Genomic DNA, 18,551 nt, shown 5'->3' on the forward strand with positions numbered 1-18,551 from the left:
TAAGAATCAGGTTCTCACAAGAAACACATCTTTTTCTGTTATAAACATCATATTTCATTGCTTCATTGGACCATTAAGAAGTATTAAGAAGTTCTAAGAACCACAGTCTGCCCAAATTTCTTTAAAAACCTTATTTTGATCTTCGGTTCCAGTCTGACTATATAGATCTGTATCTGGGTGAGAGAGAATAATGCTCTTCTTTCTGAGGAAGTCAGGTTTGTCTTGTTTACACCTTATGTTGCTTCAGTGATGATAAATTGTGACCCAGGAAATGCTGGTGTGATTTTCTTCTTTAAATCAGGGAAGTGTGACTAGAGGTGAAGCTGCTTCATAGTTACCAGCAGAGTACCCTGATTTTAGCTGCTTATCATTTTGCCAAATTGTTAAGACTAAAATTTTTCCCTTGCATTTCTGAGTTCTAGGAAAACTTTTTTTTTTTTTTTTTAATTTCAACTAAATTTGAAAAAAAAAAAATGGAAATGGATTCTTAGATGAGACAGGGAAAAATATTGAAATTGCAGAATCTCCTTGATCCTATAACCAGAGTCTGAAGGAGCTTAGTTTGCCAACTAACAGTCTTTCTAGCATTTTCTTGTCTTTAAGCACTTGCTTTTGCCATGTTAACATTCTTTTCTTGAGGGTATAAGCTACACAATGATTGCACAATATCCTAAAATACTCTGTACTCGCTGTCCTGGCCTAGCTGTCTCCTTTGAAGTAAATGGCAAAATTCTCATTGAAATCAGAAGAATTCTGAATAAACAGAATAAACCAACACAGCGAGCTTTCAAAACTCTCATCCCAAGCTTTTATTTATATGTACAGAGTATGTCTAGATACTTAAGAATGAGATCAGAGACAACGTGAGATAGATACACCTTTTGAAAATTGTTAGGGCAAGACAGAGACTCCATTGGGGATTTTTAAAAGTATAGTTTTATAAAATAAAGCTGTAGGCTATAAAGTACCCTAACTCTCTAACTGGATTAACCTAAGTGAATAAGTTAGATAAAATACATTAATTCTGGGTGTGTCTTCTTTGAAGTTCCTGTAAAATCAGAAATACTTTAATTTGCCATTATGATATTGCTGCTGACCATGATTTACAATGGTGTTATTGAACTGTTACCCTTTCATCCAGTTTTTCATTAGCTATGTGATGGTCTCTTGTGAATATACCCAGAATACAGTGTTAGGTGTTAAAAAATGTCTTGCTGACCAACAAGCAAAGTGGTCTTTTAAATTTTTTAATGTATTGGGTCTTGGTCAGAAGTCATGAAGTAGATCTCTCAATCCAGGAAAAAAGACCCAATTTCTCATAATTTGCCTAATGGGTTAAAATAAGCAAGAGAAAGTAAGGAAAGTATCCAAGGTGGGCCTCACTTGTGTTCTCAGACAATCTAAGAAATAAAATTTGACTTCTCTCCAAAAACCTTTTACCTCTTCTCATTTATAAGTATTTTAGTCCTGCTGAAACTCAACTCAGTTTGCATTTCACTTGGATGGTTTTCATTAAATCTGTTTTCTCTGTCCTTTCACTCTGGTTTTGAGTGAGTGAATTCTGTTGCTTTGAGTTGTATCAGGCAGTCATACCTATATGAGTTTAAAAGTCTTTTCACAAGATTATAAATATGATGTTCTTAGCTGAAGAACTTAGTAAGTAGCCCATGGCAGAGCTTTTTGATGGATAGAATTATTTTTCTTGCTACTGCATGGCTCTGGAGCTGGGTCACATTGCCTGAGACTACAGAGCACGTGGCTCAACCAGGGTTGCCAACCTCTAATGTTTTTATTGCGCTATCCTAGGTGACCCAAAGGCCAAGCTCGCACAAGATGAGATGTCTTTTCAGGATTAGCTTTGTCCCAAAGGATCCCATTGATCTTTTAAGAAGAGATCCAGTTGCTTTTGAATATCTCTATGTACAGGTAAGTGAAAGTACAACGATTTTTAGTGTAAAGGAGAATAAAAAAATGGACTTATTGTATATATAAATCTACATCTTCACATAGCAAGTGTGTCTGCCATAAATCCTGGCTTTGTTTTGTGCTGCGTAGAGCCAATGAATGCACTTGGGGAATGTGCAAATCTCTATCATCTGCAAAGTCCTCTTTCGTCGTAAGTCTCTCCAAACAGTAATGCTTTGATATCTTTCCAAAGTATATTTGGCTTTAGAAAGGAGTGAAGCTGAATTAATTGCTAATACTTATTTATGGGACTGTAATGTCAGACAGAAATGATCTCTGAAAAGGAACTTCCAGTAAACTGGATGGGAAAACTGATTCACAAGCAATGTGGTTCTCCTGAGTATCTCACCAGGTAGAATCCTGCTATCCTGAGTCCAGATGCACTGATAACTTCCCACCACTCTCTGTGATGCAGGTTTACTATTCTGCCAAGAAAGAATGAAGAGAGCTAAGGTCAAAGTACTCATACCTTCTGCTCTTTGGCAGAAGTACTGGTATTCTTCCCGAGTACCCATGTCCTGGTGAGCATCTGACACATCTGAGAGCAACAACCTGACCTTCAGCATGATCCTGCTTCTGGGTCTGCTTTTGAGGTTATTCCAAATGCAATGTTAATTTAAAAAAAAAGCAAAACCCCAGACAAGGAAAGAAGTCCCAAATGATTTTTTTTTAGTGCAAGATTTTTTAACTTCATGCTCCCTCTACTGGTTTTTTGGCAGAGCTGTAACGATGTGGTTCAGGAAAGATTTGGACCAGAACTGAAATATGACATTGCCCTGCGGTTGGCTGCGTTACAAATGTATATTGCAACTGTGACCACCAAGCAAACTCAGAAAATTTCCCTCAAATACATAGAGTAAGTTGAGAATGCTGTGTATTCTTAAAAGTGAAACATTAGTAGTAACTAGGAGATTCTTTAAGGTTGTTTCTTTAATATGTCTGTATGTATGCACCAATTTTAGGTTTATTCTTTGTCACTGAAATTGATTCAGGTGTGTTAAGAGCAGTATGTATGGTCATTTTGGTGCATTTACCTTTTGGTCATCTGTTTAGGCATGTGAAGTAACGTATAAATGTAAGTAAGATTTAACTCATTTCCTTTCAGTGATTTAAGATCTAAATTTATATGGTCTGAGTCCTAAGGTTTTAGTAAAGATTATTATAGTAAGATCCAGATTATTGATTGATTCAGAAAACAGTAGGGTCGTAGACTCCATTGTGTATTATTTCTTAAATGCAGAAGTATCCCAGCAGGCACCTGTCTTATGTTAGACAGCATGTATATGCAACTACAAAGAAAAAGAAAAATTCCAGAGTGCAAATGAGTACATCTAGTTGGATTAAAAAAAAAAAAAATAAAACAACAAAACAAACCAACAACAAAGCAACAAAAAACTTGCGATAAAATCCCTAAAAAAACCCCAAACCCTAAAACTTTTGTTACTGTTGCGTAGCTTATTTGCAGAATAGAAGTAACTGTTACACCCTCAGTCTTGTAGAGTTGATCCATCGTATTGAAGATTGTCTTATATGCTATTCTATTAATGAATCAGCAAAAATAATTACTTAGAAGTGAGAAGTCAGTCTTCTATTAAAAGGGATGCTTCAAGCAGAAAAAATTTGATAAAAGGGCAGGGACTGTTTTTGAGGGGGACCCTCTCCCCCCCCAAAAAAAATATAAGAGATAAAGAAAATGACTCTCTGGTTTGCATATTCTAAAGGAAACCTCAAAAATAAAATTACATCTGACATTACATTGTAAATTATCTGCTACTTTAATTCTGTAATGGTGCTTACCTATATAATTAAGTGGTGTTTAACATAATCTTTAAACATCAAACTTAAATATTTTTTTCTGAATGGCACAACTGAAGAAGTGGGAGGGATAGCAGATAGATTATTTTTTATTTTAAAACATCTTTTTCATAAGAAATACATAGTTTGAATCTAGAAAATAATGTGTTATTGCAGAACTCTGGACTTGATCAACTCTCCTGTTTTCAGGTGATCATTCACTTGACATTGTACTCACCAGTCTTTAGATAAATAATCATCACAGAAATGTGAAATTAAATATATGCCTTTTATTGCAGAAAAGAATGGGGATTAGAGACTTTTCTTCCATCTGCTGTGCTACAAAGCATGAAAGAAAAGAACATAAAGAAAGCACTTTCCCACCTTGTCAAAGCAAATCAAAACCTAGTTCCTCCAGGAAAAAAGGTATTACATTTGCATCTTAATGGAAAATATGTTTTAAAGAAGAGAAAGGGTGGCATACATGAGAAACATTTAAAGCTAATCCTTTGGAGAAACACCTAGTCATTATATTTTCAGAGATTTCACTTCGGGTGCTCATACAACATAGCCAAGAACAATTAAATATAATCAATTATGCCTCAACTAAACTGTTTTCTTATCTTGAGAATGACAGAGAACTGGTTACTAATACCTCATGTATGATATATATATATATTTTTAAAAATTAATTTAGTGCTTTCTATGAATAGCAGATTCATTAGGAAAGTTATTGTTCTCTCTCTGATGTTCTCATCTGAATTACATTAACCAACATGCTGGACGTAATTGTTGTTTTTCAGATTGTTTTCTGTTATGCAATAGAGAGAGACTTTTTGCTGGCCAAGTTCTAACTGGATAGATGATGGTCCTTACAGTAAATGACCCTCCTTACTGTTGTAAAATGCTTTTTTTGGCACTGAGCTTTCAGTTCAGCTGGAGAAAACACGGAGAAAACAATATCTCTGAGAAATGTCTTTGTTACATGCATACAACTGAGGCTGCTTTTAGACACAGTAATGAGGTTTCTTAGTGCAGGTCATCTAGTCTCTCTTTGTAGTCAATGGAGAGAAATAGGCACTTGGAGGGAGCGATTCATCCCATCCCACATTAGGAACCAAAAATAGGCCAGATTACTTGTGTCCTAGAAATGCTTATTTCTCTTCATGGACTATAAAAAGAATCGAGGAGTGACTAGTTGGGACATAAAATTATTTGAATCCTGCTTCATGACACTTTTTTTTTTTCTGAACCAAAAAACCTCAAAATAACTGGTACCTGAGCTAAGGTTCATTGCAATCAGCAGAAATCCTTCTTGGAGGTTTCAGATCACATCATGACTGTGAACGGATCTCTGTGTGTTTGACCTGTGAAGCTCAGGAATAAAGACCACCTCTCTGAAGCACTGTATGTCTCCTATACTGCTGAAACTAAAGCTAAATTAGCCCAATTGCTTATTATTTATCCTGGTAGAGTAAATTTGGGTTAATTTTGGAAGCTGTTGCTACTGCAGACTTTGCGGGTGTAAGGTATGCCTTACAGTGGCGTGCAGTATCAGTTATTGCTTAGAAGAGATATTGCAACCGTCCCTTCCTGCAACAAGCAGTCTTTATGGGTTTGCTTCGCTTTTTTTGATTTGAGCTTTGGAAATATGATGTTTCCGACCTGCTTTTTTTTTTTTTTTTTTTTTTTTTTAACTGGGTAGGTCTCAGAAACAAAGTGTCTGAGCTCATCGTAACCTTCTGTCTCACTTGTAGGTACTAACACAGGAACTGATTTCTTTCTGGGGCCTTCTCTTCCTTCACACGAAGGGAAGCTTCTCATTCTCAGGATTCTCCTGTTTTTTACAACCCCTGTGTATTTCTGTTCACTGAGTGAACACCTGCTTGGTGTCTAGAAAAAACTTAGGATAGGGGTCCTTAAAATGTTGTTCAAGATCAAATAATTTTTTAAATTAGAATTTCAGTGTCTGAAAGGAGACCAGCAAATGAGGTGAGACTGTTTCTTTCAAAAGTCCAGATACAAGGATTTACATCAGGGAGGTAAACGGTTTGGGTCCAGACTGTTTGGGTGAAATTAACTGTTTCTTGTTTCCCTTCTGTCTCATAAAGTGTTTCCAAGTTTTATTTCCTAAGTAGCGAGTTTAAGTTCAGAGGAGGAAAAAAGGAAACAAATTACGACATGTATTACATGATATGATCATATGTATTGATGTGCTGTATTTAGCTTTCAGATTTACTACCTACTAAATATAATGGAAGAATTTCATTTTACAAAGTAGGAAATGCAGTAACAAGTTGGGATAATTTGCCAAGCACCACAAGTACCTAGCAAAATGAAATATACATAGCTGACAAAAGGAAATTCTTTGTTCTCTTTCTCTGTATAGGTACATAAACATTTGAGAACTGATGGAGTTTATGAATGGAGAGCTGCTATCTTATCCTTGAAATCCTTCAATGAACAGATGTTTAATCTGAGTACTTTAACATTTTCCCTTCATTGAAGCAGTTACCATGTTCTTCCAGTGCTCTGATCTGCCCATTCTCAAAGTCCTCAGTGCATTTTAACTAAACAAGAAAGATATTAATGTTAAGAACAAAACAGTTTCTCCTCATCTGAAACTCAAGCATGTAAAGATTTAGTTTCAACCTCCGAAGAGCTGTTTTTGCAGTCCATTCTCCTTAAATTACACAAATACATTTTCTTTCTGAATTTTAAAATGTGAGGATTTTCACAATTACCTCTTACCCCTGTTTCTCCTTTCTCAGCTCTCTGCTCTGCAAGCCAAGGTGCATTATCTGAAGTTCCTCAGTGATCTGCGATTATATGGAGGGCGTGTTTTCAAGGCAACACTAGTGGTAACATTTCTCTCTTCTCTTATTTTTTCATCAATGCTTTTTTTTTTTTTTTTTTCTTTTTCAAAAGCTGGATCATATAATTTTCTTAGGAGTTTAGGTTTTATTCATACACTTAAAAATTATTGTTAATTGAACCAAATCACTTTTTTTTTCCTTTTCATCTTGAAAATAATATACCTGATATAATTTGAACTTTATTGGGGATTTGAAGATAGGTAACACTTTTCTAGCAAATAGCACCATCCAATTAACTATGGAATGCTAAAATTGTTATTCTGGAAAAATCTTAATGACAACATTTTTCTTTCAACAGAAGGAGAGTCCATCCATCTGTCTGTCCGTCTAACTGCCCATCTAAAAACTAGAGTCCAATCAACAGCCAGCAGGAAATTCCTTTACTTTTTTTTTTAATTATGAATCAAGTATGCTCTTGTGTATCTTATTAGAAAAAACATAATAATCTTTAATGTAGAAATGCCATGGAAATGTAGCCCTATATAAATGAAAGTTATCACTGAAAGCAGTTTGTCACTATGCAGTAGCTATTATGTTTTTTACCTCTACTTTTTTCACTAAAGCAGGGAGAAAAGCGTTCAGAAGTGACACTGTTAGTGGGACCACGGTACGGAATCAGCCATGTGATAAACACCAAAACAAACCTTGTGGCTCTCCTGGCAGACTTCAGCCATGTGAACAGAATTGAGATGTTTACTGAAGATGAAATCAATGTTAGAGTTGAGCTGCATGTCTTAGATGTAAAAGTAAGTTTGTTATTAATTTATTTTGATATCCATAAATAATGTTTTTGTCTTTATTTGAATGTTATATCAAGCCATGCTGCTCTGAATATTTTCATGCCAATAATATTCTGAGGGTGCATTTTTAGCTCTTTATTTGGACAGTGTATGTATACTATGGCTTGGGCATTGGAGGGCTCTACAGTGTACCAGCCAGGTACTTTGCAGCACTTATATTTTATTTTGATTTTTCTCTTGCCTGACCCCAGGCAACTGGTTTTGTTGTTGTCTTCCTGGATTTCCATGGATAGAAGAGGTGATGATGAAATTTTTCTTCTTTTGAAGCTCATTCTAACAGACAATATTATTACCATTGGAAGTGTAATAATCAATATTATTACCATTAGAGAATCACCAGCTGCATTGAACCAGTGTCCCCTGTAGTCCAGTGTTACATCTGCAAAGTCCACTGCAAGCAACCACATAGCAGTTACCAATTAGATAAACTGTAAAAAGGCATAGTTTCTTTTCTTAGCTTCTGTAATTCCAGTTCATTGCTTTGCCCTGCATAATATATTCACAGATGCTCATCATCTATCTCTAGTTGTTTAATTTCTCTTGAATCCCACGTAATACTTTGCATCTATGGCATCTACTGGCAAAAATGAGTGGAGTTAAGTATGTTATATTGTCCTGGTTCTTCTTTGTGCAGTTTCTATTTGGTTTTGAAGTGAAGTGATTCATGGACTTTCTTGGACATTAATAAGGATAACTAGAGATTGAAGGAATAGTTCTTGAAACGTATGTATTTGATTAAAATAAATAGAGCCTAACAGTTTTTTCTGCTTACCCAGCTATACAGAAAAAGCATACATAAGGAATATTCTACTATGCTTTTGCTTTGAATGCTTTAGATATATTGACCTGGAAATGTTTCCATGTATTTACATTAATGAAAAAGAATTGCTGTAAATTAATGTAGATGCTCTTTGACAGCAGGCTAAGAGAAATTTACAGGTTAGTAAACACAGCATCTCTTTTGCTTTTCTTAGCAGTGTGACATATGAGGATCTCAGCCTGCTTTACCTGTTAGCATTGCTGTGCTAAACTCATAGCCCTCTTGTAAGAAAGCTGTTATCACCTTTTTACAGATGGAGAAATTAAATCCTTCCCATCTGCTCATATGCAGCACAGTACGCCATACTATTTTTTATTACCATGGATTTATGTTTTATATTATAATACTGTTACTGTCTTATTGCAAATTGCGTATATGCCTCATATCCTTGCATTTCAACACGTTTAAGTCAGAGAGACTGACTTAAAATTACTAATCTAGGAGGCTCTGGATAGAATTTGACAAAAAAATGCCTCTCTCTGGGGCACAGGTAGGGGTTGTCACTATGTCCTGCGAAGGAGATGCAGGCACACAAAGGTAGGTATTCTCAACTGATGGTTTCATCCCTTAACTTACCCTAAGGTAACAGGTTCATATGTCCAGGTTCTGAATATGCTAGTATATGTCATTTATGCCATTACTTTCTTCATGAATGGACAGTTCCAATTTTTATTTTTTGTTTCTTTTCATACGTTCTCAAGCATGTATTGCTTGGCAGAAGAAGGCAAAAAAGTTTAGTTGTCATAAGACTGTTCAGCAGATTAACAGTAGTTCACAGAACTATTTCCAGCAATTTGGGGTTTCTGTAGAGTTCCTCCGTTTCTTCCAATCACTGCAGAAAATTTGAGAGGAATGTAGTATTTCAAATTTAATTTTTAGTAGTTGCTCAAAATAACAGAGATGAATTAACCTGATGTGAGTTTAATAATTTATAGTATCTTTAATAGCTGTAATTGAATATCTTAAAAGAAGCATGTATTGATTGGATGCTCAAGCTGTAGCAAAAAATATGTTAAAGAAAAAAACTGCATAAATTTTTCTGAGTTGCTGAAACCTGTTTATAGAACATTCAGGGCACCTGGGACATTTTGGCCTAAGATACTGCAACACAGGCATTTAAAAACCCATCAGGCCTATTGTGGGTTTGGTAGTAAGCTGTGATCATCAGTTATATTTTGGCTACAGCTTCCACCAGAATCAGTAAGGGGCTGAGTAGTTTGGAGAGCCATCCTTGTTGCATATAATATTCCTCCTGGAAAGAATGATGCAGGTCCTTGCACATGTCTTGTGACAGTGCGCTCTGCATGCTAAATTATGATAAATTGTCACAAATGTCCACATAGCTATGAGTCACTACAAAATATGAGTGATAAAATGGGTTGTCTATGGTATAATTTCTGTCTATGCATCATGATAAGGGCTTCATTTTTATTTCCTGTCTAGGAGTTGTAAAGGCTAGCCACCTTAAAATAAATTTGAGGAGAACAGCTTTTGGTATTAAAAGCTGCAGAGACATGAAAAAAATTTTTAGACAGAGAAATGTATACATGATTGAAAAAAGAAAAAGGTTTTAAAGAAAGGATGTTTCACATGGGTATCTCAGGTTTGATGCTTGCTAGCCTGGCAGCCCTAGTTTGCCAAAGCTCTGAAGTCTCTCATTTTTGTTGGTCTGGATTTTTTTTACAGTGCTTTGTGTTTGTTTTCTTTGCTGATCTCCCTTCTGAGGATCTTTCTACATTCTGAGGTTCTTTCTCCATTCTGAGGTTCTTTCTCCATTCTGAGGATCTTTCTCCATTCTGAGGATCTTTCTCCATTCTTTTTATCTCTGTTTATTTGCTTGGTTTTTTACCGCTTGTCTTTTCAGTAATGCCAGGCCACAAACACTGAAATCTTTTAACCTCTCACTGTATCTGCTGTGTAATGATAGCTTTAACCAAGCTACTGTGTTTTCTGAACCTCAGCTTTCCCTGAGTGTTTACTTCCCATGTCTTGCTTAATATATATGCTTAATGCACCTTATTTTCTGAATCTGTGGATTCCCGTACTGCTGCAAGACTCCAATGACTAATGTACCAGGTTCTTAATCCGTGGCAGATTCAATGTAACATTAAATAGTGCTTTGGCAAGGAAAAAGTATCTATGCAAGAAAAAGATGGAGCAAGAGTCATAAAATGGTTAGCCTCATTCAGAAAAAGAGTAATCAGCTGTTAAGATGTACAATTGGAGTTCTCCCTTTTCAAGATTTTTTTATGCTTATGGTAGTGAGGAAAATAAATTCTTGTGTGTATTTTTCAGTGTAGTGTTTGTGATGTAATTCCTTTTGCTTCAATATACTAGTGTTGTCAGCAGGTAAACAAATTGAGGAGGAACGGCCTTAACTTGATTGTGTTCTTCTTAGCCTATTACTCTTCTGATGGAGTCATCAGATGCAATGAATCTTGCTTGCCTAACAGCTGGATACTACCGACTGCTGGTTGACTCAAGGCGTTCCATATTTAACATGGCCAACAAGAAAAATACAGGGAGCCGAGAAACAGGTATTCATCTCACAGTATATTTACAATGTTCAAGTGTATAAAGAAGAAGTCAGCTTAAGACAGAGCACCTCTGGATAAATAGAGGGCTATGTCGAGTAAGATCTGATTGCTGGCTCAGACATAGCACCACAGTATATCAGTTCAGCTTTGCAATGTTCTAATATCCAGCCTATGATATCATCTTCATGGTAAAATAAACCACATGATGCATTTCTTTCCTACTCTAGTAAAATAGATGCAGTCCCCTGTGAGTGTTATTATTTTAAATGCATATATCTTTTGTAAGAGTACATATGGTGTTGGAGAAACCAGCTGGTTTTGTGTTACTATTCCTACTATAGCATTTGTACCTAGCTGAGATTTAGTTTTGTTCCAGAGTAGAAAAGTACCAGTTAAACTTTAGGTCATTAAGTCAACATGTGTTTCACTTAGAACAGAGGTGAGTTTAAAACAGTGGGGTTTTTTTTAAGTCCTTGATGGCTTAGCTGTCCTATTCAGAATGTTTAATGCTCATTAACAAATTATTATTAACAAATTATTGTTTACAAATTGCATGACTTTGTTCTTTGATTTCACAATGTTGATTTTATTTCACCATGCCACAGGACCTGAAAACAGAGGGAAGCATAATATCCTTGCTTCTGAGTGGAATTGCATACCAAAAACTACCACTTTCCTAGCTGAAGGAGATCAGGAGACTCAAATACCCTTTGCTGATCCAAAACAGAAGACTGTAGATGTTTCTGAAAGTCTGTTATGTCAAAAAGAACACAGACATCTGTACATAGAAAATACTTATAATTCAGGTGGATTTGATCAGCATCTGGCCAAGCAAAGTGACTCTGCTGAAGCAGAAGAAAGCAGAAATTTTAACCAGCCTTCACTGCTGTCACTCTCAGGTTTGGAATCTACCAAGAAAGCACAGGATTCCCCCAGGGGAGCAAAAGTTTCGTTTATATTTGGAGATCAAAACTTGGATGGTATCAGTCCCCAGACTCTTGGCTATGAAAGGCTTTTGGATGAAAGTCCAGAAATACTAGAAAAACAAAGAGCCATTTATATTAGTAATTCCAGTGATATTAAAGGCCTGGAGTTATCACCAGATGCTGAAAGCATTCAGTTTGCTACAAATTCTGTTTACGCAACTATAAGCGATGGTAAAATATTTGGAGCTGCGGAAGGAATAGAAGAGCCTTTGCTGCATGATATTTGTTATGCAGAAAACACAGATGATGCTGAAGATGAAGATGAAGTAAGCTGTGAAGAAGACATTATGGTAGGAGAAATCAATAGGCCTGCTCTTCTCAGCCTTTCTGGTTCTAGTGATGACATTATTGATTTGACTTCACTTCCACCTCCAGAAGGTGATGATAATGAAGATGATTTCCTATTGCATACCTTAAACATGGCCATTGCTGCTCCTCCACCTGGCTTCAGGGACAGTTCAGATGAGGAAGACACTCAGAATCAAGCAACTCAGCCTAGAGACAACAAGGAGCAAGACAGGAATCTAGGCAATGATGACATTCCAGTGTCGCTTATCGATGCTGTCCCTACTAATACAGAGGGGAAATGTGAAAAGGGGCTAGATGATGCTGTAGTCTCTACACTTCAAGCACTAGAAGCTTTGGCTGCTTCAGAGGAACAGCAGACGAATGACAATTCAGGTTCTTTCACCATAGTTACATTTATTCATTGAAAATCATTCCATCTCATCCATTTAGCTTTGGAAGTACTCCATTTCATGAGGGTTGGTTTGTGTTTTTTTTCTAATTTTCCTTTTATTTTTTGCCATCATTTTGCATACATCGTATTCCATATTTAATGGAGCACCATTATGTTATTAAACTACCTGTTTCGGGAACTGTGCAATAAAGTCAAAGTATTCTTACAAAGCATATTTTTGTCTCTAATACACCCCCTTTTGCTTTTTGCTTATCCAGGTGCTTCAGCTGCTGTCATTTAATTGAGTCTTATTTTTTGTGGCTTGCAGGTGTAGCTATCCTGCGAGCATATAGCCCTGAGTCATCTTCAGATTCTGGCAATGAAACAAATTCCTCTGAAATGACTGAAAGCTCTGAACTAGCCGCAGCACAGAAACAGTCGGAAAACACTGCACGTATGTTTTTGACCACAAGTGAAGGCTACCAACCGCTTGTGGAAGAGCAGACTGAATTTCCTATTGCTAAGAATCAGGCTGGCGGGCCAGGCATGATGCCCTCACAGCCTTTGGCTGGTCATCAGGCTGCAGAGCTACAGTCAAAAGTTGTGCCTTCAAAGCAGATTCTTCATTCCGATAACATGGAAATGGAGCCAGAGACCATGGAAACAAAATCTGTCACTGATTATTTTAGCAAATTGCACATGGGATCCTTGGTATATTCTTGCACTAGTAAAAGGAAAAATAAGATGACAGATAGCGAAGTAAAAGCACCCTCTGATGGCAATGCTACTGTGAAAAAGCAACAGGGAAATAAAAAAGCAGAGACTGATGAAGATCCAAAAGCTAAATTTGGAACTCTTTCAGCAAGAGACAGTCAACGCCTAAGCACTTTTAATGTGGAGAGAACTGCCTTTCGCCAAAGATGGTATGCTGCCGATGATGGGGCAGCAGATAAGCCAAGCCCAGAAACAGTGAATGGGAAGACTTTTCCGAGAGTTCCTGTCATCGGTAAAGCAGAAACTGACTGTAAGGATGAAGTGGATCCTGAGGTGGATCAGGATGATACCTCAGGGCTTAGCCAAGGTGAAAATTTCCTGTCAGATATGACTCCTGTGTCTTCAGCCAAAGACGTAAACGATGCAGAAGATACTGATTTATCTGCAGATGACCATCCTTCAAAGCTTCCAGAAGCAGAGCAGAGTGTGGCTAGGCTTTGTGAATATCACTTGGCTAAGCGCATGTCATCTCTGCAAAGTGAAGGCCACTTCTCACTGCAGAGCTCTCAGTGCTCTTCAGTGGACGCAGGATGCAGCACAGGCAGTAGCACGTGTGCTACCCCTGTTGAATCTCCTCTTTGTACCTCTGATGTTAAGCACATCATCTCTGACCCATCAATGAAGGGCATTGCCTATGTTCCAGGAGATGAAAGAGCTGCCATTCTTCCAAACCATGGAACGACATACAAGGACCTGCACCAGCAGCCGGAAGCCGTGTGTCACAGAATGACGGTGCCTGTTGTGCATTCAGCAATTAATGCTGAGCCGCTGTTCGGCACTTTGAGAGAAGGATGTCATCGGATCCCCAAGATAAAAGAAACTACAGGTACAGGAGTAATAAAGGGTTTCTAATATTTGTTTTTAAAGCTACGTGTTAGCATTGAGGACTGGGTAAGACATATTTATTATCTTTCCCTTGAAGTATATCTTCAACTTGTAGCAGACAATGGAAATAGTACTTCATTTATCTGTTCATTTTACTTGTACATGTTGAAATATTCTTAAGAGCTGCATACAGAGATCAACTTCTAAAAAAACCTCTCATTACATTAAAAAAGTATATGGAGGGACACTGATGGAGAGGCCTCTTCCACTCTTTGGAAGCCTCTCCAAAGTTCCCAGTCACTTGAGTTCCAGAATACTTGCTAGATTATAAGATGACTTCAGAAGGTAAATTAATGTAGGAGAGAAAAACCTGTGATTCATTTTTTATGTATCCTAGAAGCTATTTTAGCAGGTTGTCAGAAGCATGCCAGTATGAATAAAAAGCTCTAAATGTAAGGATGAGAAAATGTCACTACTTTATTAAGCATGTATTTATTTCACAATCTGACAGTAGGTGTTTCTTCAGTTATAAAAAATCCACAGTTTTTCAGAGATGGCACTGGAAATTCTTTCAGTTGTATTTTAAATGTTTCCCTCTCCCTGTGATTGCAACCCACATGTAGCAGTCGTGTGTGAATGTATGAAAATCCAAAAATGCAACAGACTAGGAGCTAGAATGAGAAATACTCTTCCTCTGCCAAAAAAAGCCCCCATGTAACCAAACCAAAATTACCATGAATGCATCTTCCATACTCTCTCAGGTGTAGTTGATGAAGGTATTTTAATCTGAAAGTATTCATCTAATTAGTAACAGAAAACATGCAATACATATATTGGGGGACGTTTAGGATGTTTTATAGATAATTTTCTATTGCTTTAAAAAAAAAAAGTTTGCTGTACTGGAATGAAAAATTAATTATTCATAATTTATAATTTATTGATAGATTTTAAGAGGCATTTTAGTGAAATACAAAAGACTAGTATTTAATTTTTTTATGGAATATTTTGAGGAATGTAAACCATTGGGAAATACTGGGAATCCATTTTTCCTGACTGATAATATATATTTGAAAGTTTACTGTCCAAATATTATCAGGGTGATGCTTAATTATTCTGTCTGCTCTTCTACTACCCCTAGTGTAGCTTTCACAGAGCCTGAAAAGGGAAGACAAGGAGGCATGCCTACAGCTTTTCCTAGACAGCCTCTAGCTGACTCCATCATGCTATCATCCATGCTATCAGAATCAAAGGTGCCAAGTCAAAATCAAGACTCTTGTGACATTCCCAAAGTAAATCAGGCTTGTGGGGCAACAGTTAGTTTACGGCCATATGACATGATAGGAGGAAGCCTCAGGATGCCGCAGAGCAGGAAAGTGCTGAGACGCAGCAGCAGCATCATTGGAGGATCTGCCGGCATTGAGATGCTGTTTGAAAAGAAGGCAGCCACGACCAGTTTGAAATGCCTGGGCATCACCCGAAAGGACGAATCCAAATCAGAGAGAAGGGTGGAATTTTCCCTGAGCAAAAAGCTGTCAAAAAGTTATTCTCAGAGTTGTGTGTACGTCAGCACTGATAGGAAGGACAGTAAGAAGTGCTCAGGCACAGGTGCCAGTCAGAAGGACTCCAAGCCATGTCGAATGTTGCCTTTGCGAAAGCTGGACACCAGCACCTGGAGGTGCCGTGGCCCCTTTAGCTATTGCTTCCTAAGCAGAGGAAATAATGACAACGACGATGAAAATGACCAAGACAGCCATCAGCTCTCACATCTCTTTGAACATAAGACCCCATGTGAGCTCACAGAACCAGTTGGTCAGTCGTTGTCCAGTGACAATGAGCAGAACGTCTTGGAGTCCCTGAAAGCTGCTGAGCCCCCACAAGATGAGGCAGTCAATGAGCATGAGAAGAGCAGTGCCGACACCCAAGGTGGCCAAATTGATGTGAATCTCAATGATGTGGCCTTTGATGCACGAATCACTCGAATAAATGTGTTGAAAGAGAAGACTTATGCAATGCCTGATGGATTTATTGCAGCACAAAAGGATGCCAGTGAGCTACTCTCACTGGTCCGAGCAAGTATGGGCAAGAGAGAAGATTTACATCCAGAAACATATGACCTTAAACTTTCTAAGTACAAACAACTGTTATCTTTGGAATCGAGACAGTTGGGAAGTGCCTGCAGGAAAATGGCCATGGCTGATAAAAGCCCTGAGGAAATGCTTTTAGCTATGACTTCCAGCTTTCAAGTACTCTGTTGCTTAACAGAAGCCTGCATGCGTTTAGTTAAAGTAATGAACTCTGAAACACAGCAGCAGGAAATTATAGCTAAGATAGATGAGGTTGTAATAAACTACATTTGTCTTCTGAAGGCTGCAGAAGCAGTGTCAGGCAAGACCTCTGGTGATCCTAGCATTAAACTCTTGGCTCGACATTCGACTACCATGGCCGCTATTGTAAGCACACTAACACGTTCTCTTAAAATGCTTTTAAACAAATAAAATTCAAAAGTCACTTCATAATCTACCTTTGCAAAGCCATACATAAAAAAACTTTTATTTACTGTATGTGTATGAACTAGTGTAACAAACTCAGCTTTCTCTGTATATTTTGTTATTTTATATAAAATAGGTATGAGATTAAAAAAAAAGTTAAATACTGAACACTGACAAAAGTAATTAGTAGATCTGTCCTTCTGTTTATATAAAAACAAAAGCAAAAAAAACCCTCTACCCAAGACCAGAAAAAAAGAAACAGAAAAAAATTCCTATTTAGGAGCAAGTCAATGTTTGACTATTTTTCATATAGTCAAATTTATGGTTGTATGAAGTGAACTTCTAAAGCCTGTTATGTCAATGAAGTTGTTTTCACTTGGAGAATGCTCCGTGTTTAGAAATGATAAATTAAATCCTAATGTATATAACACAATATTTAATGTTTTAAAATTATAATTTTTAAGCATTGAAAATAGCAAAAAGACATTTAAAATCCAAGAGACTATTATAACTTACTAGAGAATATATATATAATAAATGACTCTTTTGTTCATATGGACTGAATTACCTGATTCTTCTTTTCTAGGAAATTCTGTACTTTAAAAAAAAAAAAAGAAAAAAAGAAAAAAACAAATTATTGAATATACCAACTTCAGAGGGTATTTGATGTATTGAACATTAGTGTTGGCATTTTAGACAGATAAGGTACCTGTGGAAGACTAAGGACACAGAAACCAGAGTGGTGGTGGTTTTCTCTCTGAAATGAAAGGTTGATGCCGTTGTGGTCAGACCAAACTGTATGGAGCAGGTCTATACACCCTGGTGTAGATGAGAGAGGGAGGACCATGAGGAAATTCATATGCTGTTTACTGTTTCATCATATACCTATGGTGCATCAGAACAACATGAACTGCATCTATTTTGTTAAATATTTTATACTTCATATTTTATGATTCTGAATGTTTAACTGTAAAAAAGTTAGAAATAAAATGAAGTTTTCAGAATACAATAAATATCTCTGAAATATTTCCAGCTAGACACAGTTCTTCTCTTGAGTGATGACAAAGGCAATTTGTGAATAAGCTCTCTCATCTGAACCTTTCTGAAAAACATTTTGTAGTCTTGTGTTTGAGAGGCAACCAGAGCAAAAGCTCTCAGTTCCAAGTGGCAAATAGGCTTTCACAAGAGCAACTGGTAAACTTTTCAGTGACCGAGGAGCACAACCTCCATTCTCCAAGCTGATGTAGGTAATTTTCATCTGTTTGTCACATACAAAGAGAATAACCGCTCCGTTTTGAAAACTTACCCATTCAGTTGAAGCACATGTGAAGCTTTCTGTGCTGAACTAGACAGACTAAACCAACAAAATTAAGGAAGTACTTTCTTTCACTTCACTATGAAACCAAGACAGACGTTTTCCTCAGACTGCAGAGAAACATCTTCAGAAACATAGTATCAGAGGCTTAATCTGGTTTCTAAGATCAATTCACTCAGCACATGGACCCGCTCTGGAGGGCAGCTCAGAGGTAGGCTGTAGGCTGAATTACACTGTTGGTGGGTGACAGCAGCTTCTTCTGTGTGGTGCTGACACTCAGTGCTCTCATTCTGGCAGCCGAGAGAGTGGGACCATGTGTGCTGCTCTGGTGCTGCAAATCCTGTGGGTTTTGACTGTTTCATACTGGGTAAAAAACCAGGATGAATTGTTGCCTTGGTACGTATTCTTTGATTGTTTTCTGAGTTTATAAAAATGTCATGGGTGTTTTGGAAACACTAAGTTCCAAAAATAAATTTAGGATTGTCACAGCTAAGCATTGACATAGTTCATAGGAAAGTGTTGCTTTTAGCATTGCTAGTCCAGTCCTTTTCATTCCACTCCATTTCAAAAACTGATCTAATTTTATTTCAAAGGTAAGCAGATTTTTGTTGTCCTTTTGTTTAAGCACTTTCCTTATTGTAGAAATACTTATTTTGCTCCCTAAAGCTAACCATGGCCTTTTTTTTTCCTT

The 18,551-nt window shown here is 37.1% G+C and overlaps 1 protein-coding gene across 1 annotated transcript in view; it reads left to right on the plus strand.

The window, feature by feature from the left end:
• Positions 1–17,212, plus strand: part of FRMPD4 (FERM and PDZ domain containing 4) — a gene marked incomplete at its 5' end in the record, with an annotated part of 31,036 nt that extends 13,824 nt beyond the window's left edge. The window contains 9 exons of the mRNA XM_027906552.1: positions 1,807–1,926; positions 2,685–2,821; positions 4,059–4,185; positions 6,531–6,620; positions 7,199–7,381; positions 10,654–10,792; positions 11,398–12,459; positions 12,786–14,057; positions 15,200–17,212. Coding sequence (XP_027762353.1) covers positions 1,807–1,926; positions 2,685–2,821; positions 4,059–4,185; positions 6,531–6,620; positions 7,199–7,381; positions 10,654–10,792; positions 11,398–12,459; positions 12,786–14,057; positions 15,200–16,551 — 4,482 coding nt within the window. The remainder of the gene's footprint in view (positions 1–1,806; positions 1,927–2,684; positions 2,822–4,058; positions 4,186–6,530; positions 6,621–7,198; positions 7,382–10,653; positions 10,793–11,397; positions 12,460–12,785; positions 14,058–15,199) is intronic.
• Positions 17,213–18,551: the final 1,339 nt, after the last annotated feature.

Source organism: Empidonax traillii, unplaced genomic scaffold (assembly GCF_003031625.1).
Source record: "Empidonax traillii isolate 1590-97213 ecotype Southwest subspecies unplaced genomic scaffold, ASM303162v1 scaffold1320:size131145, whole genome shotgun sequence".
In the NCBI taxonomy this organism is placed as follows: domain Eukaryota; kingdom Metazoa; phylum Chordata; class Aves; order Passeriformes; family Tyrannidae; genus Empidonax; species Empidonax traillii.